Source organism: Nycticebus coucang, chromosome 3 (genome assembly GCF_027406575.1).
Source record: "Nycticebus coucang isolate mNycCou1 chromosome 3, mNycCou1.pri, whole genome shotgun sequence".
In the NCBI taxonomy this organism is placed as follows: domain Eukaryota; kingdom Metazoa; phylum Chordata; class Mammalia; order Primates; family Lorisidae; genus Nycticebus; species Nycticebus coucang.
The window spans coordinates 155,209,442-155,234,230 of NC_069782.1; the positions used below are offsets into that span (position 1 = coordinate 155,209,442).

Consider the following 24,789-nt stretch of genomic DNA (forward strand, 5'->3'; position numbering starts at 1 on the left):
TTACGGGGAAGGAGGGTGTATCTTGTTGGGAGGTTCAGAGGAGTTGTTAACTGGGGATTGGTTAGAGTAAGTAAGATGGGGCATAAGGTGATTGGTTGGCTAGTTGCCGGGTAAAGTTACTGGGTAAAGGTAAAACTGTTTTTTACTTGAAGAGGAAGTAAGGCCGAGCTGTACCTTATATGGCTTCCGACAGAGTGACAGGGTCATCTAATCTGGGCAGCCTCCAGGGGGCCCAGCAGTCATAGCATTTAAGCCTATACTTTACATACATCAGTACTTTTGGGGGCTGCACTGTTTTTATTTTTCCATTTTTAATTCTTCTCTTTGTGAGCTGTACTTGGGGGTAAGGAAAACACATGAAAAGTTATGTTTTGGTGCTTATTATATGTATGCTTTTTATGTGCTTTGATCTTGAAAGCACTGGGTGTCTGTATTCAGTAAAATTCTCTCTATGGCCAAAATTATCTATTTTTTTTTTCAGTATTAACTCGGGTTTGGTTTTCTTTTTTTACAGAGACAATTTCTGTAGCTGAAGTTAGTTCCAGATGAGCAAAAAACAGTAAATTAGATGCACTCTGCTAATTGTATTTTTTTACATAATGGGACGTTCATATAACTTCAAGTGAAAATTAAGTAGCTTATGTACTTTACCAGAGAGGTCTTAGGTTCTGTCTTCTTACCTTAAATAACATTTTAAATAACAAAATTATTTCTGGACCATGTCTTACAATGGATTCTTCAAAAACCAATATATTCCATCTTTGATTTTTCTATTAGAAATGCAACAAGCATAAATAAAACCATAAGGAAAAGTTATGGCTATTGCAACCCAGGCTTGAGGAGGGCAGGAAGCTTAGCAAAGAGGTGGTTTCAATTGTCCAGGGTCGTGGTAGCTGCAGGGACTGTCACCTGTCAGCTTCAGTACCTGCATTTGTGTTAGCTGTTTCATGTTATTTTATCTATATACAAATAGAGGCTTGTTCTCCATCAGGAAAAATAAAAATCCCTTGGTAGAGAACACCAAGGTAGCGCTTTCTGGGTGGGCTGCCTTCTTCCAGGCCCTGTGATACTGTGGAACTGCCTTCGTGTATATGGGAAAGACCAATTCTTTATTAGGTTCCTGAGTGCGTTTTTAAAGCTCCTGCATGGAGATCATTTCATGGCAAATGTAGCTGGAAATAATGCGTTCAGCTGCTCCAGGAGTTAGTGCGTTGCTACAAAGTCATGGAATATTTAGTAAATGAACCTTTTAAAATAGAGTTGATTCCTCTGTTCAGAAAGTTTAATAGAGAACCTCATAGGATGCGTAGATGAGAGCATCGTGGCCATGGCGATCTGACATCCTTTTCTGTTCCCAGTGGACCTCCTGGGGCTGCTGAAGTGGCGTTCCAACACCAGCTTGTTGCAGCAGAACCTCAGGCAGCTGATGAAGGTGGACGGCGGGGAAGTGGTAAAGGTAACTAACGTGTGGGGTTGGGGGGGGGGTGCTTGTGTTTTTTTTTCCTTTTTCCCTTATGTGTATTAGCAGGTGTAAGCACCAGCCCTAAAGGTAGTATAGACTTCTGGAGTAGTACAGGCCCTTTAACACATGGTGATAGAGTGGACAGAGTACTTCTTGGATTCTTGTTTCCAAGGACTTTCTGGGTTCACTGTGAAGTGAGTGGGCTGTCAGATCAGCCTAGAGTGGGGTCCTGATTTTTCTTACGACGGGTCCTCACTGCAGGACTGACAATAGCCTTGCTTTCCCTACTACTAACACTGGTGGTCGTGTGAGCTCTTTGAGCTGTGGCCGCCCATGCTGGCACATGGGAGTTCAGTGGGTGCTGGGTGTGGGTCTTTTGATCATGATCATTGCTAAGTCTGTTATCTTTATTGCTGGCCTTGGCTCAACAGCTCCCAGACATCCTTTGTAAGTGACCTGCAAGGTGTGTGGTGTGGTGAAAGATCACGGCCCTCAGAAACTTGTCTTGGCCGTGCGGTCTTCACTCACCTCTCAGCCTCCCTCATGACGGCTCTGGAGCACTGGCGGGTGCAGCTGTTCAAGTCAAGCCCCCCTGGGCTGAGTATCTTTATCTGTGAGTCAGAGCAGTCACATCAGGCTGACCTGAGATCCCTTTGAGTGCTCACATTTTGTGATTCTTGAGTCTGTAGTTATTTGTGGTTCTGCTATTTCCTCCAGCCTTAGGCTCTGCTTTGCGTCACGTACCACCTAATTTGCTTGCATGACTTTTCCTTGTACACGAGGAGATGCCTTTCCGTTTTCAGTACACTCTGTTTTGGCCAGGGGACAATAAAAACTGGTCACCAGCACGTGTCATTTCGTGGGTGTTGTGGTGTCCGCAGTGGGTCTCAGTTCCTCACCTCCGGAAGAGGCGATGGCAGGTGGAGAGAGACTCCCGATCTCTGTAAAAATTAATTACTGAAAATGGCCTTAATTAACTAGCAATGTGCTTAACTTCAGTATAAATTAATTTGGTTGTGACACTTTCCCGAGTTGCATAACCACTCAGATATATCCTCGCTAATCTTAAAACTTTAATCATCTTTTCACTCCTGGTTTTCTCTCAGTGGCTCGGACAATGTTAATTGCATTTTAAACTTCCCTGACTTCTACAAATTGCCTAATTCAGATGGAAACTAGGAATAAGTGAACATACTTTAGAAGACACACAGGTAATGAAATTTTGTCTTCTTTCATTTTTAAGTTCTCGCATCACATCAGGAATTAGCTGTACTTCTGTTGACCTAGTGGCACAGTTACCAGGAAAAATCTAGAATCATCTTGTCCTGTTATTTACTTCCCTTTCCTGTATCTAATATTATTATCGTATCTTATTTCTCATCCTGATCCTTCCCTCCCTCCCGGGCCCACTGGGACTACCCAGGCATAGATGTCCAGTTTGCCAGCGTATCCCACACAGCTTGTGTGCCTGGAGGGTGGAACTCCAGGGTCTCCAGGAATTCCCAGCCTGCATGGGCTCCTATTGCTCTATTTAGGGACACTGGTAATGGGTTTAGTTACGTTTATTCAAGGCCTCCCTCTGCATGTTTATAACGCTTAACGGAGAGATGGCATTGCTCGATACATTGAGGAGGGTGTTTGTGTATTAAATGGTGTGGTTTCCATTAAGGAAGAAAACAAGATGGTAATTTTGGTCCTCCTGTGGGTGGTCTCAGAGAAAGGAGGAGTGCCAAGCGAAGTCCTTCTTGGCTGTCTGTGAGGGCCCTCCAGGCTGCCCTCCCTGCACCCCTGCAGTCTGCAGCCTGAGACATGAGGCTGCAGCTCTCTGTGCTACTGACCATGCCATTCGTCTGGGTCAGACTGGCAGGCCCACTTCAGGGACTTCGCGTGAACCATGACAAGTCAGGGCTTGGCAGGTGCGGAGCCTGTTGGCAGAAACATTAGGCTGCTAACAGATGGCATCAAGTTTTGACCTTTGTGAAGAATTTACGATCCGAAAATGATGGAAATTGATAAAAAAGTAAGGAGGAGGGGAGATACAGTACTTATGGAGCTGATTAAGCCCTTGATGTTAACAGGCGTGCCCCAGACGGCTTGCCTCTTAAGGTCAGGGTGATTTTATTCCCTGCCCTTTGTTTGTTTTAAGAGATAGGGGCCTCCTGTGTTGTCCCAGCTGGACTCAAACTTCTGGGCTTAAGTGATCCTCCTGCTTCAGCTTCCCCAGTAACGGGGACTACAGGTGCCTACTGCTGCATCTGGCTTACTTCTTGCCATTTGTATGTGACATTTTCTGGCATAAACTTGATGGTTGATAGCACAGCAAAGTGCAGTGAGGATTTTGTGCCCTAACGGGTCCAGGATCTCTTGCTAGGATCAGGAGGACACTCTCTCTCCTGGTGCAGACCTGCGAGGCGATTGTTACTATGACGGTCCCACGGCACTCAACTGGGGCAGGTCCCTGGGCCAGGGTAGAGCAGTTGGGGGTTCTCTGTGGGTCTGGAAGGCCCTTTGGACGGTCCAGGAAGAATCTGAACCAAACATCTGGCACAGCCTTCCTTCCCATGTCCATTAATAATAGCTTCACTGCGATATGATTCACATACCATAAAATTTACCCCTTTACTCTGTCTGATTCAATAGTTTTTAATGTGTTTATGGAATTATGCAACCATTACCATTGACTCATTTCAGAATATTTCGTCAGCCCCCAGAGTGACCCCATATCTATTCGTGGTGACTTCCCACTCTGTTTGCCACCACTGATCTACTCTCTGTCTGTATGGATTTGCCTGTTTGAGATGTTTTATGTAATTGAGTCATTTGGTGAGTGTCTGCTCCTGTCCGGCTCCTTTCACGCTCTGCAGCGCTTTCTGGGCTCAGCATGTTGTAGTGTGTTGGTGCCTCCTTCCCTACTGGCTGGGGACGATTTCACTGCATGGGTCTACCATCGCTTGTTTTCCCATTCATCAGTTGGTGGACATTTGTGTTGTTTCTGCTTTTTTGGTGATTGTGAATAATGCTGCTATGAATATTTGTGTACAGATTTTTGTGTGAACATATGTTTTCTTTCCTTTTGGATATATAGCTAGGAAGGAGATTGTTGAGTTACATGGTGAATCTGTGTTTTACTTTTTGTGGAAATGTCGAACTGTTTTTGTGTACTAATGCATCATTTTTTTATACCTCGCCTGATTCGAGAACCGTTTTACATTTTTACCAGCAATGCACAAGGGCTCCAGCTTCTCTACACTCTGTCCACACTTGTGATTGTCGATCTTTTTAATTGTAGCTGTCACACTGGGCGTGACACGCTCTCTCCTGGTGGTTCCAATTTGCATACCCCTCGTGAGTCATGATACAGCTGTGCTTTATCATTTTTGTGGCCCATCTTCCACTGGACAGGCTTCTGCCTGAACTTCTCCACTAACAGGGAACGCTGCTTCCAACACTGCGTTTCTGGTCCGGCTCCTGGCCCTTCAGGGGAGGTGGAATTAGGGTCTGACACTGATGTCTATGGTGGCATCCCTGGGAAATCTCTTAGTTTTTTCTTTTCTTTATCAAAGTCATGATTCTTTGTCATCCTATGTGGTAACATTTGGCCAATTTTAGTAGAAGATAGAAGTAATTTGTAGATTTCTGTTGAATAAAATAAATACTTTCTGGTGTTGAAACAGGGGTACGGCTGTGTACCCGGGCTTCAGGATCACACTGAGTAAAGTCCTTCAGACACTGAGCTGTCCAGGTGCGGCTTCCACCCGTTCACTTGCTGAAGGCCTGTGCTCAGTGTGCAGAATGAGCTCTATCCAGCCTTCCCGGAGTTGCTGTTCGTCCCAGCCCTAGGTAGCCAGGCAGGGGCTGGGAGGCCCTCGGTGCAGAGGCACAAGGCACCTCTGATCCTCCCTGCTTGACTCAGGGTGCAGTTCTTTGTTCTGGATTCTCTCAGCCACAAGTTTTGTCTTGTCCATCTGACGGCTGAAATAGCTCCCAGAGTTAGTATGATCGCTTCCTAGGTGGCTTTGGGGAGAGGTGGCTCTTTGGAATGTTGCACAGATGGTGGATATTTTGGAGCGGGGTGGGAAGCTGGGCCAGTTCCCATTATCAATGGCTCTTCTGTGTCTGCTCAGTTCCTCCAGGACACCTTGGACGCCCTCTTCAACATCATGATGGAGAACTCGGAGAGTGAGACTTTTGATACGCTGGTGTTTGATGCTCTGGTAAGAGGCCTTTTCCTTCTCATCTGCTTGGACTAAGGGGTTCTTTCATGCCATGGCCTTTGAAGTCCGGGAAGGGGATCCATCACAGTGCCGGGAAAGTCCTTCACTTGTGAATCCAATCAGAGGACGTGAATTAGGCAGGTAGAAGGGTGCTTTTGAGAATGTAAAACTATAGCTGGGCAGATGTCCTTTCTAGGGTAAGGAGAGGTGATGTGACCACCAAGTTCTGTCTGAATTTGTCGTGGTTCATTTCCACATACACTGGTGCACGTGGTTCCAGTGAAAATTCTGAAAATGTTGCTAATGAAAATATCATTGATCAATTTGACAGGTATTTATCATTGGACTAATCGCTGATAGAAAATTTCAGCATTTCAATCCTGTTTTGGAAACCTACATCAGGAAGCACTTTAGTGCAACGTTAGCCTACACGTAAGTTCCCTTTTGGTTTTAAAACGAATACTTTTACTTTTTGTGTATTTGTTCTTTAGAGTCTTTTTCGTATGCTTTTGTCTTTGAATATATATTTCCTTCCTCAAAACTCTGAATTTACTGAGATAATTTTTATTATTGTTTCCCTCTTAGCAGACCTAAAAGTCTTATTGAAAGAGATAAGTGATAAATTATTATAATATTCTGGAATAAATTCTTGTTCTCTACAACACCCATTTATCTTTGGAATTTTCAGTTTATGTTCGATGAACTTGATGTATGGATGCAAGGTGGCTGCCGCTCTGCAGCCTCCCAATGAGCCTTTGATGGATGAATTAATGTGTTCCCGTTTGGAGGTGATGGGTTGCTTGATGTGAATAACATTCAGTTTTGCATTTCTTAGCGCCTGTCCTTGTTCTTTTAAAGAGTGTCTTCCCTTTTGTCCATAAGCTTCAGCTATAACTGTCCCGGAATCTTACTGCTCCCCCTTTGCTCGCACCTTCCCACCCTGACACCCCAGAGGCCTAGTAAGACACAAGAGGGGTGCCTGAGGGCCGGGGCAGCCGGGCAGCAGCTCTCGGTGTTTGGGAGCATGCCTTGGTGTCAGGCTCCCTGGGCGTGATATACAAGCTCCTTGATCTTGGGCAAGTTACTTAACCTCTCTAAGCTCCAACATTCCTGTCTGTAAAAAGAGCATGATTGTAGATTCATATGAGAATATTAATGAGATATTAAGATAATAACTCCTGCACTTAGACTGTACATAGTAATTGTGGAGTTCTAGTATTATGAGATTTATTAGGATGAGTTACTTGCCCTCTCCTGGTGGGATTTGTTGGCATTTATTCAAACTTCTTATTGTGTAAGTTGTGATGAAAATCCCCAAGTTTGCATAATTTCTTTCAGAGCATCCCACTTAGAATCACTGGAAAGAATTCTCTTTGGTACCAGTAAATTGAATCAAAACTTCCATCTGTGTAGTGAGCATACTCTGGTAAAAACCTGTTTTCATCTGTGCAGAGGATTCAGGCTGCTGAAGCTGGCTGTTCATGTATCCCAGGTCTGTGTCTGGATTTTTTTGTGTCTGCCTAAAGTGCATGTTTTCTGCAAGGTGATGGGTGGAGCCCCTGGTAGGCCAAGAGCTGCGACGTCCTCAGGCATGCAGGGCAAGCTGTGACAAGCCCTCTCTCTTGCTTGCCTAATAAACGTGTGTTGAAAATATTTTGTTCACTTCGTGAAGTTACCTGGTGTGTGGCATGTCATGCAGTTCCTTACAGAACCAGGAAGGGTGATCAAGTGGCACCTTTTCAATCTGGTGACCAAAACATGACCACCGGGGGATTGTGGGAGTGGCCTGCAGGCTGCTGAGGGTGTGGCATGATTTCCCTGTGTGCTCATTTTCAAAATTCTGCTCGACTAAACGTGGCTGAACAGCTCTCCTCAGATCAGACTTCACATTCTCAAGAGGGTGAGAACATGGATCAGCCCATCGGACTCCCTTGTGTGTCCCTTCACTGGGATCAGCCTTGCTGTCCTGCACTGCAGGGGACGCAGGGGTGCACTTAACTCTCATTGGTGGGAAAAAAAAAGTATTGGGCAAGTTACTCAACGAGAGGAACAACGTTTAATTTTTATGCTGTGTTGGAACTGAAATCTGAATCACTGACATCTCACTCAGCCTCCAAAATAGGCTGACATTTTTATCTTAGAAAGTAAGTATTCTTATCACATGTGGATCAAGTAGGAACCTCAGGTGGTTCTTTAGCAATCTGAATCTGGTTATTGTACACCGTGAAATACTGAGAAAGTCTGTTGTGATTTATACAGTTCTAAACACTTTGGAGAAGGCCCCTGTGTGTTGATGAGGCTATTATGGTACTGCTGGGCCAGGCGAAATTCTGGTGCTAAGCATTATCCCAGAGGGCCCCTCTTTCTCCCCTCCAGAAGGCCTTGGCAGGCATGAGCTCACATTTGCCTCCTATTTATGTCGTTTTTTTCCTTTGATAAAGGTTGAGATATAATGTCTTTCTTCCCGAAGAACTCCAAGAGAGTAATGAAAGATTTTGGCAATGAGCTTTAGTTTTCAGCATGTCAACTCCTATCCACAGCTGCCCTGCATAGGTAGTTCATGGGTTCCGGAGACTCATGGGACTCACTCGCACTGACCTAAGTGAGACGGGAGGGAAGCATTAACTTGGGGGCTATTCTATAAACCCAGCATGAATGGGCTCCTTTCCGTCCAACTGAGCTATCTCTGTAGCTTCGCACTGGCAAAATCCAGGCTTCGTTCGGTCTGCCCCTCTCTACCCAAAGCCAATGTGGTAATCTTTGTGTGGTTATAAGATGGCCTGGCAGATTTGTTTTCTGGCGCTGGATCATTCTGTTTGCAACTCTTTATTATTTTTTTATTCCTTTCTTTGATTAATTGGTTGGAAGAATGCCCAAATGTGTTCTATGAAATGTTTATTCCCTTGGATATTAATGGGTGTAATAAGAAAAAATGTGTGGTTCAGTAACTTTGGGAAAATAAGTGAAGCCGGCTTTCTGCCAGGACTTTGGGCGCTTTACTAAGTTGAGAGCCGACATGAGAAGTGTGTGGTGAGCTGCCCCTTCCCAGTGGGCAGGATGGGAATGGGCTCTGTCACAGGGCAGCCTGCAGACCCAGCTTCCTCAGAGCAGCTGGCAGGAAGCCTGCTCTGAGAGCAGCAGCTTCACACCAGATCTCTGTCACTTGATCAGTGTTAGGAGTGACTTCATATCCACTCCGTCGGCTAAAAAGCTTTTTATCGTGATTTGTCAGCAAAATAGTTCCTTTTAGGCCATCTGTAATTACAGTTAATGTTGCCCTTCTGAGAGTGTTTTTATATGATCTCAGCAAACAGTCTGGCCCGTACTGGCTCACATCTTAACTGGGCATGCTGTCAGTGTCCTAGTGGACACTTTCATGAATGTAAACCTATTTTCTGTGGCTTTTTAAATGGTACCGTGCATTCTCGTTGAGTCCATCCGAGTTGGTGACTGTAGACGCTGGCTAGTGGTGCTCCTGTTGATAGTGGTAGCTCTGCATCCATGCATACCGCAAAGTCACAGTGTAGTAGCTTAACACAATGAAAAGTGAAACAGGATTGAAGTGGATTTATTTGTTCTTTTATTACTTACAAGTTACTGCTTGAGAAGGGTCAACTTTATGAACAAGAATGATTATGAAGCGGTAGAAAGTGTAGAAGTTGGGCAAAATGGAAAAGAAATTATTCCTAGTACTTTTTCCTTCATTAAAAAATAACATATGCATCTATGTTTTTTTCCTGGATTTTTATGGTTTCTTGTCTTACAAATAAGTAGATTGCCCATCTTGAGTTCATTTTTGTATCTGGAGAGAGATAGGGGTTCTGTTTCCTTCTTTCGCATGTGGCTGTCCAGTTTTCCTAGCATCGTTTGTTGAATAGGGCTTCCTTTCTCCACTGTATGCTGTCGTCTGCTTTGTTGAATGAAGATCAGCTGATTGGAGGGAGATGATTTTATGTATAGGTTCTCTATTCTGTTCCTTTGGTCTGTGTCTCTACTTTTATACTAGTACCATGCTGTTTTGGTTATTATAGCCTTATAATATAATTTGAAGTAAGCTTGCTTTGGCTATTTGGGGTCTTGTTTGGTTCCAAATGAAGCCTGGAATTATTTTTTTTAGATCTATGAAGTATGATGTTGGTTCTTTGATGGAGATTGCACTAAACCTGTAAATCACCGTGGGCACTATGGACATTTTTTTTTTTTTTTATTGTGGGGGATTCATTAAGGGTACAATAAGCCAGGTTACACTGATTGCAATTGTTAGGTAAAGTCCCTCTTGCAATCATGTCTTGCCCCCATAAAGTGTGACACACACCAAGGCCCCACCCCCCTCCCTCCACCCCTCTTTCTGTTTCCCCCCCCATAACCATAATTGTCATTAATTGTCCTCATATCAAAATTGAGTACATAGGATTCATGCTTCTCCATTCTTATGATGCTTTACTAAGAATAATGTCTTCCACATCCATCCAGGTTAATACGAAGGATGTAAAGTCTCCATTTTTTTTAATGGCTGAATAGTATTCCATGGTACACATATACCACAGCTTGTTAATCCATTCCTGGGTTGGTGGGCATTTAGGCTGTTTCCACATTTTGGCGATTGTAAATTGAGCTGCCGTAAACAGTCTAGTACAAGTGTCCTTATGATAAAAGGATTTCTTTCCTTCTGGGTAGATGCCCAGTAATGGGATTGCAGGATCAAATGGGAGGTCTAGCTTGAGTGCTTTGAGGTTTCTCCATACTTCCTTCCAGAAAGGTTGTACTAGTTTGCAGTCCCACCAGCAGTGTAAAAGTGTTCCCTTCTCTCCACATCCACGCCAGCATCTACAGTTTTGAGATTTTGTGATGTGGGCCATTCTCACTGTGGTTAGATGATATCTCAGGGTTGTTTTGATTTGCATTTCTCTAATATATAGAGATGATGAACATTTTTTCATGTGTTTGTTAGCCATTCGTCTGTCATCTTTAGAGAAAGTTCTGTTCATGTCTCTTGCCCATTGATATATGGGATTGTTGGCTTTTTTGGACATTTTAATCATGTTGATTCTACTAATTTTAGAACAAAGGATGTTTTTCCTATTCGTGTCATCTGTTGTTTCTTTGATCAGTTTTGTGGTTCTCCTTGTAGAGATCACTCATCTGTTGGTTAACTATATTCCTAGGTATTCATTTTCTTTGTAGCTATCGTAAATGGTGGTGTGTCCCTAGATTTGACTGTCCGTTTGACTGTTATCATTATAGCATATAGAAATGCTACTGATGTGTGTACGTTGACTTTGTAACCTCAGACTCTGCTGGATTTGTTTATCAATTCTAAGAGTCTTTTTAGGTAGAATCATCTTTGCATCCCTGGGATGAAACCCAGTTCATTATGGAGGACAATCTTTTTGATGTACTCTCAAATTTGGATTCTTGGTATTTAATGGAGGATTTTTGCAGCTGTGTTCATCGGGATATTGTTCTGTAGTTTTCTTTTGTTGTTGTCATGCCCTTTCCTACCTTTGGCATCAAAACAATAGATAGCGGCTTCCTAGAACTGAGTTAGGGAGTATCCCTTCCTTCTTGATGTTACGAAATAATTTCTGTAGGATAGGTACCAGTTCTTCTCAGTAGGTTTGGTAGAATTTGGCTGTGAATCTCTCTGGGCTGGGGCTTTTTTTTTTTGGTTGGAAAATTGTTTTATTAGTGCTTCAATTTCACTGCTCATTATTGTTCTATGTAAGATTTCTACTTCTTCCTGATTTAGGGTTGAGAGGTTGTGTGTTTCCAGGTATATATTCATTTCTTTTACATTTTCTACTTGGTGTGCGTAGAGTTGTTTTCGTGGCTAAGACCACCAAGGCGAATACAACAATAACAAAAGTAAATATATGAGATGTAATTAATTAAAAATCTTCTCACTAGCAAAGGAAATAATCAACATTGTAAATAGACAACCTACACAATGGGAGAATCTATGCAGACTGTACATGTAATAAAGGCTAGTTTCTACACTCAAATCAACAAGAAAAAAGCAAACAACCTCATCAAAAAGTAGGCAAAAAACATAAACCAAAGTTTTTCAAAAGAAGATAGACAAATGGCTAATAAACACATGGAAAGTTCTTAGCATCAGGATAATGCAAATTAAAACCACAGTGAGATACCACCTTATCCCTGTCACTGTGGTTGATATTAATAAGTCAAAAACCATAGATAACAGGTTTAGAACCAGAGATAAAGAAACACTTAGAGACTGTTGGAGGGACTGCAAACTAGGATGACCTCTGTGGAAAACAGTGTAGAGATTCCTCAAAGAAACAAATGCAGACTTCACATTATATCCAGCAGTCGCATTACTGTGTACCTATCCAGAGGAAAAGAAGTCATTTTATCTAAAAGATTTTTGTTTGCAAATGTTTAGCACAGCATAGTTAATAATTGCAAAGATGTGGCATCAACTTAAGTGCCCATCAGTTCATGAGTGGATAAAGAAAATTTGGTGTGTATATTTATCATGGAGTACTACTCAGCCATACAAAGGAATGAAATACTGTCTTTTGTAGTACGTGGATAGACCATTATCCTCAGTGAAATATCTCATGAGTGGAAAAACAAACATCACAGGTCCTCACTTGTAGGTGGATGCTAAGTGATGGGCACACTTAGACACAAAGAGATGTAAAGAACATTGGAAACCCAGGAGGGAGGGTGGGAGTGGGCTACGGGATAACAACTACCTGTTGGGTACAGTGAACACTGCCTGGTGATGGGTACACTGAAAGACCCAACTTAAGTATTATATAAGACATCCATGTAACAAAAACGTGTATGCTCTCTTAATATTTTAAGAACAAAAACAAAATAAACGTGAAACACGTTCTTATGATATAGTCAAACATGAAAACATATTTCTACTCAAAAATCATTTGCAAACGTTCATAACAGTGTCATTCCTAATCGACCAAAAGTGAGAACCATAGAAATATACCCCTATTGGAATCAATATACAAAATGATGTCTACCTGCATGCTGCAACTTAGAAGAACCTTGTGAACCTTAGAAGAACAGTGTGCTGGGTGAAAGTGGTCAGTCATAAAGTGCTACACATTGTTAACCAGTTTGACGAAAATATTTCAAATTGTTTATAAAACCAGCACATCATACCCCACGATTGCATTAATGTACACAGCTATGATTTAATAAGAAAGAAAAAGAATAACATCCCTTTTTAAGTAAAAGGACTATAGTAATAAAACATGAAAGAGAAAAAAAGTGCTACAAATTGTATGATCACATTTGAGATGGAAACGTTCTACAAGTGATTGTGGTGATGGTTTCACAACTGTGTGAATATGTAACGCCCACTGAAATGTATACTTTAAATGGGTGAATTTTACAGTGTGTGGCCTATATCTCAAAAGAAAATAGTAACACATGTTCAGTGTTAAAAAAAAAAAGGAAAATTAAAAATATCTCACATTACCAAAATACTATGTTTCTGAATATAAAAGTTCTTGTATCTAATGCTACATATTGGAGATCACTACTGTCTCTGGCTTTACTTTCTAGGCTTAGATTAACATGATGATTACGATTATTATGTGTAATTATTTTGCAAAATAGCATGTTATTTTTGACTACTTAAAATCTAAGTGTTTTTTCATTATTATAATTTGCACACAGTAAAATGCTTACGTTGAAGCATAAGTTCGGACAATTATTTGTCCCTTTTAATCACTGCCCAAGATGGCGCTGCCTAGAATGGTCCCTCTTTCCACTTTTGGGTCAGTTCTGTTCTCTGAGAAACAGCCACTTTCTGATTTCTGTTACATCAGTTTGTTGGCCTGCCCTTGTTCTTTATATTGGTCACACCCATCCTAGTCAAATGAAGGGTTCACAGATAAAAACTTGACTTTGACCATGACCCCATTAACTCCCAGAAGTAAGGAATCTATCAATTGTGAACCTTCTGTGTGTCCCTTCCCCCTGGGTGGCCTATTCCATCTGTGATAGTAACAGAAAAGGATGGAAGGTCCCCCACCCCCCCAGGTTATTGTGAGGGTATAAACAACCAGGTTGCAATTTTTGAATTTATTACGTAGAGACCTTCTTGTGGTTGTGTCTCGCACCCCAAAGGTGTGCTATACACCCCTTCCTTGTGGCCTTCAAGTGGGAGCACACCAGCCCCCCTCACTCCTGCCCCTCCATAGATACTCGGCAGATGTGAGTGAATTAGACTGGACAAGAAGTCATTCCACTTTTTTTTTCCTACCAGAAGCAATCTTTGAAATTTTATCCTGAATAGTTGGAACAATCTGAATGCAGAAACCAGCTGTGCCAATGCAGCAATGTGTTAAAAGCACCCACACGTGGTGAATGGCCTTCCTGCACATCCGAATTCCTGTCAGCATGCCCTCCGGGGGCCTGCAGTGCTGTGATATTTTACTTCTCTCAAGTCCCGTTCTCTCAGACGCACCTTCTCCCTCCCTTTGTACTGTCCAACATGAAATTCTTGTTTTCATTTCTGGCTTCAGATTTTACGTCTTATTTCACTGAGACAGAGACGCAATCAGAAGAGAACTCTGCACTTGGCCCCGTCATCTCGTCAGCACAGTGGGGATGGCCTCCCTACTACGCCCTGTTTCTCCTCTCCCTGTGAGGAATGAACCGTGCCTTCTTCCAGAGGGTCACATTCTTTTTGCGTCTGGCTCGTTTTCTTTAACATGCTTTCTTTAACACTGATCTGCGTTGCTTTGCGTGTCGTTATTTGACTTTGTTCTTTCTTATCAGTGGGTAACTGTTCCCGTGTGTGAACGTACCCCAGTGTGTTAGCCGTTCTCCTGTTGACGGATGTAAATGTTTTTAGTTTTTGGCTGTGAATGTGTTTAGTTTTGCTGTGAATATTCTTGTTCAGGTCTTTTGCCGGCGAGTTTTCATTTCCCTTGGGTAAGCGCTTAGGGGTAGAATGGCCAGACTCGAGGGTTTGTGTATGGCTCACTTCAGAAGAAATCGCCAAATACTTTTCCAAGATGGTTGTGCTGTTTTGCTTCCCACCGGCAATCCATGACTGTCCACTTGCCTCATATCCTCACCCACAGTTAGTATTGTGTTTTGCAATTCAAACTATTACAATGTGGGCAAAATTCTATCTGTTTGTGAGTTTTTAACTTGTACTCATCTGATGATCAATGATACGGAGTAGATACTTAATATTTTATTGGCCATGTGTGAAACGTTATTCAATTTCATTTTCTATTTCATTGTCTTTGTATTTTTGACTTGTAGGGGCTTCGTGTATCACAAATACATACATATACATATAGGTATTTTTGGTCAGACATGAATTTTGAAGCATTTTCTTTCTCTCTGCTTACTTTTATCCTTTTTCTGATGGTGCTTTTGATGAGCAGGAATTTTGATTTTGTTAAAGCCTAACTTGTTATTTTAAAAAATGGTTATGAATTTTGGTTTTGTGGATTAAAAATCTTTATCTAACCATAGGTCACAATAATGCCTGCCTTGTCTAAGGTCACAGTGTTAGTCATGTGTGGCTATTTAAATTAAAAATCGAATGTCCTTATGTACATTTCATGTGCCCGGTTCCCACACAGTGAGAGACTTCCATGATGGGCAACTCATATATTCTTTAATATATTCCTCATACATAGAAGGTTCCCAATATTATAGAAAGGTCTGCTGTACCACTGTTTCAATTGCTTTATCCTTTTAGCTCTAAATCTCACTAATGGAAAAAAATGCATTTGACAAAATTCAACATCCAATTACGATAAAACCTTTTGGAAAAGTAAGAATAGACAGGAACTTTTTCAGTCCCATGGAGAACATCTATAAAAGGTCATCGCCAACCTCATACTCAACGCGGAAACGTGGAGAGCTTTTCCCCCAAGCTCAGGAGCATGGCGACGATGTGTGTTCTCATCATTTCTTTCTCTGATTTTACTGGAAATAGTGGGGCAAAGCAAGAGAAAGTAACTGAGGATTTAACAGTTGGAAAGAAAGAAGTAAAACTGTCTTTTCACACAAGGTGATTATTACTTAAGTAGCCCTAAAGGGTCCCTTTCTAATAAGCAAAACCCAAACAAACAGACAACTACTATACTAGTAGGCAAGCATACAAGAGTTAAGATACGAAGCTTAATTTAATCACGCCACAATGTAGGCATATATCAAAACATTATATAATATCCCACAAATGTGCACTTATTATTTATTAAAAACCTATGGATTCCAAAAGAAAACAAAAACTATTTAATTGTAGTCTTGCAAATAATTGAGAGGTGAAATTAAAAATACAGTGCAATTTGTTGTATTATCAAAAAAAGTATCAAATAGCAATGGATGAGACTTTTAGTGATCAATGGATGAGACTTTTTCATGAAAATTGGGAAACACTACCGAGACTAATTTGAAAAGAACTAAATAGAGGTGTATACCATGTTCATGGATTGAAAAATAAAATATTGTTGGAATGTACATTTGTCCCAAATTAAACTATAATTTGAACATAATCCCAATCAAAATTCTGGCATGCTTGTCTCATAAAAATGGATGAGCTGATTTGAAAATTCAGATTTTCAGAAGAACCAAATTTCAAGACTTCCTGTTGCATTGTAGTAAATCAAGTTGACATGGTATTAAGATCACAGGAGGTAACAAAGTACAGAACAGATCCACAGTCAACCTGCTGTTTTTTAACTGCTGTTTTCACAGCTCAGTGGGGTAACTGGCCTTTTTCACATGTTTATCCCCCACCTTTTGTATTGTATTGAACATCCCCCAGCTGTTCAGTATTCCATTATAGGGATGTATCATAATTTAACCAGTCCTCAACTGATGGACATTTGTTGGTATGTTTTTCTAGTGTTTCAGTGAACATCTATTGATTGATTTGTAATTGGTTGCATAAGACATATTATTAGAAGTAAAGTTGCGGGTGTCAAAGAATTTGAGTATTTTTAATTATAATGGATATTGCCGATGGATACTACAGTATCTATTGTCAGTTTACCCATCTAAAATGTATATGACCTGGTTAACCACACGTCAGTGTTTTGATTCCCCACATCTTATCTATACTAAGCAAAAAATTTTACTTTTGGTATTTAAATTTCCATTTGTTAATTAATGAAGTTGATTACTTTTATTTATATGTTTCTATTTTTTAGTTCATTTCTTTGAATTAATTTCATATCCCCTGAAACTTTGAGTAAATCTGTTGCCATTCGAACTTTCTGGTTATGTGAAATAAATCAAAGTAGAAAAAATTTAATGCTTTTCTCTTCATTTTCGCAAAGAATTAAAAAAATCTATCTGTGCACCAAGCACTTAAAATAATCTGTGAAGCGATGAATTAGAATCAAGTTTCCAATATGCAGGGTGGCGATAAAATTTGTGTGCAATTTAACAATTATCTGTAAGTACTTCTGTATTCAGAGGGAATAGTAAAAATAATTCTGATTAAGTCTTCTATATTATAAATACTATAAACTATCATGGAAAAGGATTTAAATGATTTCATGTTAGGGAGGTACTTGGTTTTAGATCACAGTTTATAAATGTATAGATGAAAGAGACGTAGTCATTGTGCTTTGAAAAGTGAACGTCTTGGGGGAATCCTATTATTAAGATACTTAGAAATTATTTGAAAATCATTTCAAGTATCCACTGATATCATTCTCATATCTAGTGTTTATTCTTTTATATAAGGATTTTTAGAAAATTTATTAAAAGTTTAAGCATGTTTTCTATTTGAAAATTATTTCTGAATGTTTTGTTTTCGGTGTAAGAACTCTAATTTTGGAAAATCAACTGAAATAAATAGAAGCGGCTGAGATGGTTGTCAATAACAAATACTATGTCACGCCTTTTAAAAATTGTAGAAAAATATACGTAACGTACCATTTTCCTAACCATTTCAAAGTGTGCGATTTATTGGTGTTTTGTACATTTGCAATGTGGAGGGACTTTCACTGTGATCTAGTCGGAGAACATTTTCATTGTAATGCCTTTCTGAAAAAAATTTTTTGCAGATCTTATTGGCTCTAACAAAATCCTTTTGTTCTTTAACGTCGGTGGAACTAGTTTACCTGTCTAGGCCTCAGCTTCCTCATCTGTAAAATAAGGGTAATAATAAGGGTAATAATATCACCTTACAGTGTTACTATGAAGATTAAATTAGACCATGGAGCACGCTTAGAACAACATCTAGCTTAGAAAGTCCTCACTAAATGCCCAGACCTTGCTCTTTTGAGAGATATTTTATCAACTTTATCTGATTAAAAAGAATTTCATGAATATACATATACCATTAAGTGGAAACCAAAATAAAAATAACCCATTTGTATTTCTTCATCAGTGAAGAGTTGAGATAGCGTAATAATTTATTTCTCTGTGTTTCCACTGTGAACAGGAAGCTGACAAAGGTACTAAGGAACTACGTGGACAATGCGGAGAAGCCGGGGATAAACGACCAGCTGTACAAGGCCATGAAGGCTCTAGAGTACATCTTCAAGTTCATCGTGCGCTCCCGGGTGCTCTTCAACCAGTGAGTGTCAGCCGTGCTGGCTCCTGGGGGGCTTCTAGAAAATCCTTAGCTTTATCCTTTTTTTTTCCTTCTCCCTTTTCTCTCTTCCTCTGGCTCTGCCTTCCCCTCTGTGCCTCCCAGCAGGAGAGAGCGTGATAGGAGCAGTCTTTCCCTGACCGCTCCCTGTGCAGGTGGGCGCAAGTGCTGCCCTGGAGCCCTGTTCAGAGTCACACACCAGTCAAACTTTGTCTATTGGAAGTGGGTAAAATACCTCCCGTGGAGCTTTGGGTGTCTACAAGGGCTCTGAAGCCCCTTTCAGGATATGTTTATACAGCAAAAAGCCCCCAAAGAACAAACAAAAAATCAGACAAAGCAACAGCGATGAAAAGGCAAACTCCAGTTAAATTGCTTGATGTGGGAAGGCTCTGGGGCTGCTTCTCTCTCTTTTCTTCAATCAGAATGTTTTATTTCTACAGAGATGTTCCCATACGTGACATGTCCACGTGAAAGGATGTTCAAGTGCTTTAGCTTAGTGACATTTTTCACACACTGTGTGGGTGAACGTATGAATTGTTTTGAACTTTAAATTGAAGTATTTATGACTTCATTATTTTATAAAGGACATTAATATACATGCACACACATATCTAATGACCGTGCTAACTAGGAGCCTTCTGCTGGCCCACCACATTTCAGTGTGTGCTAGAAAGGGTGTGAACACCAAGTGTGCTGCGTGTTGGGATGTGGAATCTGCTGGTTTCTTTTGGGGGCTGGCCACTTGTGGGGGACCTGCTGTGAGGGATGTGATGGATGTTGGTTGTTCCAGGTTGACCTTGTTTCTGCCTGGGGTTCTCCACACAGAGAGGGGTTTGGGAACCGGTGTCCCTCGCATCAGAGAACATGTTGCCTTTGATAAGCACAGAACTCCTGCAGTCCCGCGGTGGAAACTGGGAGTTGAAATGTTCTGTACCCAAATCTGGGCCTTTCTATTTCCTTGTCACTTTTATCTTCACTTGCGTGAAACACATGTGTCCAGATGGGCCCAGGAGAAAGTGGGGGAAGAATTCGGGATCCCGTTTTATGTAGACTGTGGAAGTGAAGCCAAAGTGAGAACTTAGTGATGGTATGTAGGACCAGTAAATGTGACAGACGAGGTGGTGGCCGCCAGTGGTCAGTGACTGCAGTTCTTTAGTTTCTAGTCACAGAATTGAATGTGCCCCAGATACAGCTGCAGTCTCTACACTAGCGCCATTTTTACACGCAAGCACCCAGTGCGTGAATTGGGGAGGGCTTTGTCAAAAGCTCTTTATTTTCTTTTGCTTACCATGGATAGGCCTGACCCTTGGTGTGGACTGAAGCTTTCTCTTTTCTTTTCTTTCCTTTTTTTAAGAAACAGAGTCTCACTTTGTCACCCTCGGTAGAGTGCTGTGGCGTCACAGCTCACAGCAACCTCCAGCTCTTGGGCTTAGGCGATTCTCCTGCCTCAGCTTCCCAAGTAGCTGGGACTACAGGCGCCTGCCACAATGTCCGGCTACTTTTTTGTTGCAGTTTGGCCAGGGCTGGTTTCAAACCTGCCACCCTCGGTATATGGGGCCGGTGTCCTACTCACTGAGCCACAGGCGCTGCCCAGTTTTTTCTTTTCTTAAGGGTCCGAAGCCATCAGTGATTTTCTCGTTGTTAGGAGTGAAGGAGGACGTGGTAAGCTAGGTTATGTTCTCTTGTATTTTGTTTGATTTTATTTCCGTTAATTCCGTGAGAATGAACTTCTTGGCACACTCCATCTTGGTTCTGTGTTTTCTCTGCCAGGTGAGTCTCTCATTACTCTCCGCTGATACCTACACTGAAGTGGGAGGATCAGTGTGGGCCAAAGCAACAGTCAGGCTGCACAGATTCGGCCATGTTTTATTTGAAAATTTTTCATCTCGTGCAATTTGTGATTAATGTGGTATTGATTCAGGGGTTGGAAGAGGCACACCTTTTCAGATACACTGCTGACACTCATTCAGAGATCTGTAATTAAAGAGATGTGTACTGTTAATCAGTGTATTTCTACAATAGTAGCAAATGCTGTAATCTTTTACATAATATGGCTGCTTTAGGAAAGATTGAGGTCACCCAGGTGGACCAGTAGCGATTTATTTCTCTGCTTCTCTCTTTAATCTCTTTCAATTTCAAAATACAAATGGCCTAAGATCTTAGAGCTGTGGTCTGTAAAATTTATTAAGTTTGATCGGTATTAGAGTGGTTAGGAATATGATGGGCTGCATGTAACAGAAAAACCCAATTTATGTGTTTAACCAGATGAGGTTCACTCCACCCCCACATAATGCGGACCCCGGAGGAAGAATTCTGAGCTCACATACTTGCATGAAGAATTGCTATCCTTGTGTCTTTGACTCTTTTTTCTCTCTGCCCCACCATTCCTTAGAGTCTTTTTATCTCATGGTCCCAAGGTGGCCTCTACTGCTCCAGGCATCATATCTCCATTCCAGGCAGAAAGGAAGGGAAGGCAAAGGGGAAATAGCTGTACCAGCCACTCTCCTTTTCCCATCCCTACAAAGTGTCGCATGCTTTGTCTCATTGCCCAGGACTACATCACATGACCATTTATCTGTAAGGAGGCTGGAGATGATTTTCAGATGGGCTTATTGATGTTTTCAACAAAGTTGGAGTTTTCTTAGTAAATGCATTAGGGACAAATATGTAACAATGGTTAATTAACATTTTCTTATACTTAAAAATTTCTTTTTTCTTTTCTTTTTTTTTTTTTAAATAAAGACAGAGTCTTACTTTTATCTTTGATAGAGTGGCGTGGAGTCACAGCTCATAGCAACCTCCAACTCCTGGGCTTAGGCAATTCTCTTGCCTCAGCCTCCCGAGTAGCTCGGACTACAGATGCCCACCACAACACCCACCTATTTTTTGTTGCAGTTTTGCCAGGGCTGGGTTTGAACCCACCACCCTTGGTATATGGGGCCGGCGCCCTACCCACAGAGCCACAGCGCCACCCTAAAAATTTGTTTTTTCTTAGATTAATTCATTTTTCTTAGAGACAGTATCTCATTTTGTCATCTGAGCTGGAGTGCAGCAGCAATATCATAGCTCACTGCAACCTCGAACTTCTAGGCTCAAGAAATTCTCTTGTCTCAGCCTCCTGAATAGCTAAGATTGTGCCTGACTCATTTAAATGGAATAAAAAAATGTAGAGATGTGGTCTCACTGTGTTGCTCAGGCTGGTCTCAAACTCCTGGCCTCAAGAGATTCTTCTGCCTTGGTCTCTCAAAGTGTTGGGATTACAGGTGTGAGCCAGCACGCCTGGCCTCTTCTTACTTTCAGCACAAAATGTCTCTTGTCTGAGAGTGTAGAACTCCTCTGACTCATTCCAGGTGCTTAACTATAAGCTCTGCAGAGACATTCTCCCCATTAGTTTGGGGTCTATCTCTGAGACTCCAGTCACCAGTATCTCTTTGCCTGTAAGTCATTGGAGCCCTGCATGACCCACCGATGTGATTAGTACTATCGGGTCACAGAGAAACACTGTGTAGCTGCTTTGTGTGGAATGGATTACTACTTACTAAATTTAAATCTATAGTCTAAAGTTATTGAGAAGATGTTCTAGTGTCCTATAGATTTTTTGGTCAGAAAAATTTCATGGCCTTAGAATCATGGTTAGTGGGGCTGAATCTCTTTCCGGAATCTCTCTGTCCTTACCCTAACTCTCACTGTCCTACCATGACATGTTCCCTATTACTTCTTCATCTGTGATATCACAGACCTTAATTTTAGATGAATTCACATTTTTATCCTGTATAGGCAACTTATTAAAAATATGCACTCCTGTGTCCCATGCAGACGTCTAGAATGCTTGTCCCCCCAGGCTATAAGCAGGTGTGACGTGTGGCGTTTTCAGAAGTGGGGAAGAAAATGATGAACTAGAATTCTCATTTCCTTACCTGCATCCCATTTATTACTTTGGGAGAAAAACAATTGTGCTCACAGCTGGAATTGACAAGTGTGTTTTTCTTTTTGCAGTTGGACTAAACTTTTGAGATCTTTTATTTTCCTGCTTTCTTCAAAATGGTTTGCTGTGTTTTCCTATAATGCAGTAGCTTTGTTAAGTTCTAGGATATTTGACAGCAATTATTCTTCCAAAGAACAAAGAGGCGAAACTTGGGAGATGAAGAGGCAGAAGCTTGTCATAGTTATGTCACTATCTTTCTTGCTATGTAATTCCATACATTTTGTTTTGTTCAGGAAGCACTTATTTTGTTTTGAAATGAGAACAGCAGTTTAAAAGCTCTGGCTCACTGACATTTGGTTCCTGGGGAACCCACTGAAAGATTCGCGGTAGCCAGGGGCACTTCTCTGCTGGGTTTTGTTTGTCTGTGTTTTCTGTGTGGGCGTTCCCATTAACTAGAAAGCCAGAAAGCAGACATCCTGCACCAGACCTTCTGAATTCAATTACTAAACCCAGTTACGGCTCTGCCCCTCTTCTGTCCTTCTGTGCTCTGTCACTGGGGATTAGCTTTGTGAATAATTACTTATTGATCATGAATTAGTTGTGCAGGTATTTTTGGTATCATTCCTTGGGCCACAAAATAGAATGTAGTTAATAGACAAATATGCTTTCACTCCTTGTTAATGAATACTTATTTAAATGGAGCAAGGGATGAGTAGGTCTTATTCATCTTTTATTTATTGCTAGTCCCTCGAGTTCTATCTCTTTCTCCACCTGAGGAGAAAGGTGCGTGAAAAAGTGTCTTTTCCTGATGTATTTGGTAAAAATAAGGGTAAGATTCTAGATTTTCCAATGATTATTTTTTACAGAATGAAGGGCTCATTGTGAACATGTTAGTTGGCAACAGAGAAAATAGAATGTAGTTAATTCTATTTTGAATTAACTACATTTTATGCTTGAACATGTTCTTGATAGAATTTTGAAAATATTAAAGAATGATTTCCTTGGTCAATCTTCATAGATTTTGAAGCTGTGCTGGGGGGACATACTCATTTATAATGGTACCATCTCTTTTTGTGCATCTACTCCTTAATCAACTTGAAAAGTTTCTCTTCATATTTTGATTAGCATTTGCATGAAAAACCTTTTTTCATTCTTTTGTTTTCAGCCTTTCTCTTTCTTTATATTAAATGTGTGTCTCTTATTAGCAGCATATTGCTGAATTTCTGTTTCATACAGTCCGATAATCTTTTTAATTGGATATTTCATTTACTTATCTATAGTATAATTGAGTACTGTGTTGAATTTTACATATTATCTTATCTCTTTTACCCATCTGTACTGTGTTCTCCTTTTATTCCTTTTTCCCTTCTTTTGTGCCATTTAAACTCTGTTTTTTATCCCATTTTTCTACTATCTTAATAAACATTCTTTTACTATTCTTTTAACTATTGTCAAGGGATGGTAACATGCAGATTGGACTCATTATAGAGTAATTACAATTATGACTCTTACTCTCCCCTGAGAAGGCCAGAGGTGGCTAGCAGAGGAGCTCACTCACCTCCGTTTGACAGTTGTCACTGTCACACATTTTAATTTTACATATATTTTAAGCTCCATAAACCGTTATTATTATTTTGTACTGTTAGGATTCATTTGATGTCTTTTGTATTTTTCATTGGTTTTCATCCTGCAATTCCACATTTCCCTCTGAGATAATTTCCCTTCTGTTCAAATACTCACTATACAATTTCTTTTTGGTGAGGCCAGCAACAGTTTTTTTTTTTTTTTTGTATGAAAATGATTATTTCTTTGGTATGTTTGAGAAATCTGTCTATCTGTACAGTATTTTAGGGTGGCAGTCATTTTCTCCCCTTAGGTGTTACCTGTACTCTTCTGGTTTCCGTCATTTCTGGTGAGAAGTCAGCTCTGTTCAGATTCTCGCGCCACCTCTGAAGGTCAAGGCTATCTCCCTGGTGGCTGTTTGACAGTTTCTCTCTTTTTCTGTGGTTACTGAGAGTCTTACTATGGGTTGCCTGGGAAGGTTTCCTTTTCACATTTCCTACATTGCATTTTTAAATTTTTGGCTTCATTCTTTTTATCAATTTTAGAAACTTTTGGCCGTTACCTACTGTAAGGTTCCCCGGCCCTAGTATCCCCCGCCTTGTCTTCTGCCACTTCCTTCATCTGTGTCTTTGATTTCTTCCTTGTGCCCACATATCCCCTCACACATATACTTTTATTTTTCTGTAAACTGTCTTCCACTTCTCTAAGTCTGTCTCTTGCTGTGTCTCCTCGCTTGTAAACCCACATAATGGATTTTTTTTTTTTTTTTTGTGGGTTTTGGCCGGGGCTGGGTTTGAACCTGCCACCTTTGGCATATGGGACCGGCGCCCTACCACTTTGAGCCACAGGTGCCACCCCACATAATGGATTTTTAATGTTAGTATATTTTACAGTTTTAGAATTTCCATTTTAATAAGATGTTCTATTTTCACCCTTTGCTTTTCCCATCTTAATATTTTTTATATATTCTGTTTTTCTGTTTTCTATTTTAGACTAGGTGTTCTAGTTAGCAAATTATAGTAGCCTGATTACCTGTGGGTCTGTTACTATTATTTTATTT

The 24,789-nt window shown here is 40.8% G+C and overlaps 1 protein-coding gene across 3 annotated transcripts in view; it reads left to right on the plus strand.

Moving 5' to 3' along the window:
• DOCK1 (dedicator of cytokinesis 1) overlaps positions 1–24,789 on the plus strand; it is a 510,373-nt gene that overhangs the window by 103,200 nt on the left and 382,384 nt on the right. For all 3 annotated transcript variants that reach the window (XM_053584228.1, XM_053584229.1, XM_053584230.1), the window contains exons 19-22: positions 1,359–1,456; positions 5,587–5,676; positions 6,008–6,108; positions 18,092–18,226. In XM_053584228.1, coding sequence (XP_053440203.1) covers positions 1,359–1,456; positions 5,587–5,676; positions 6,008–6,108; positions 18,092–18,226 — 424 coding nt within the window. The remainder of the gene's footprint in view (positions 1–1,358; positions 1,457–5,586; positions 5,677–6,007; positions 6,109–18,091; positions 18,227–24,789) is intronic.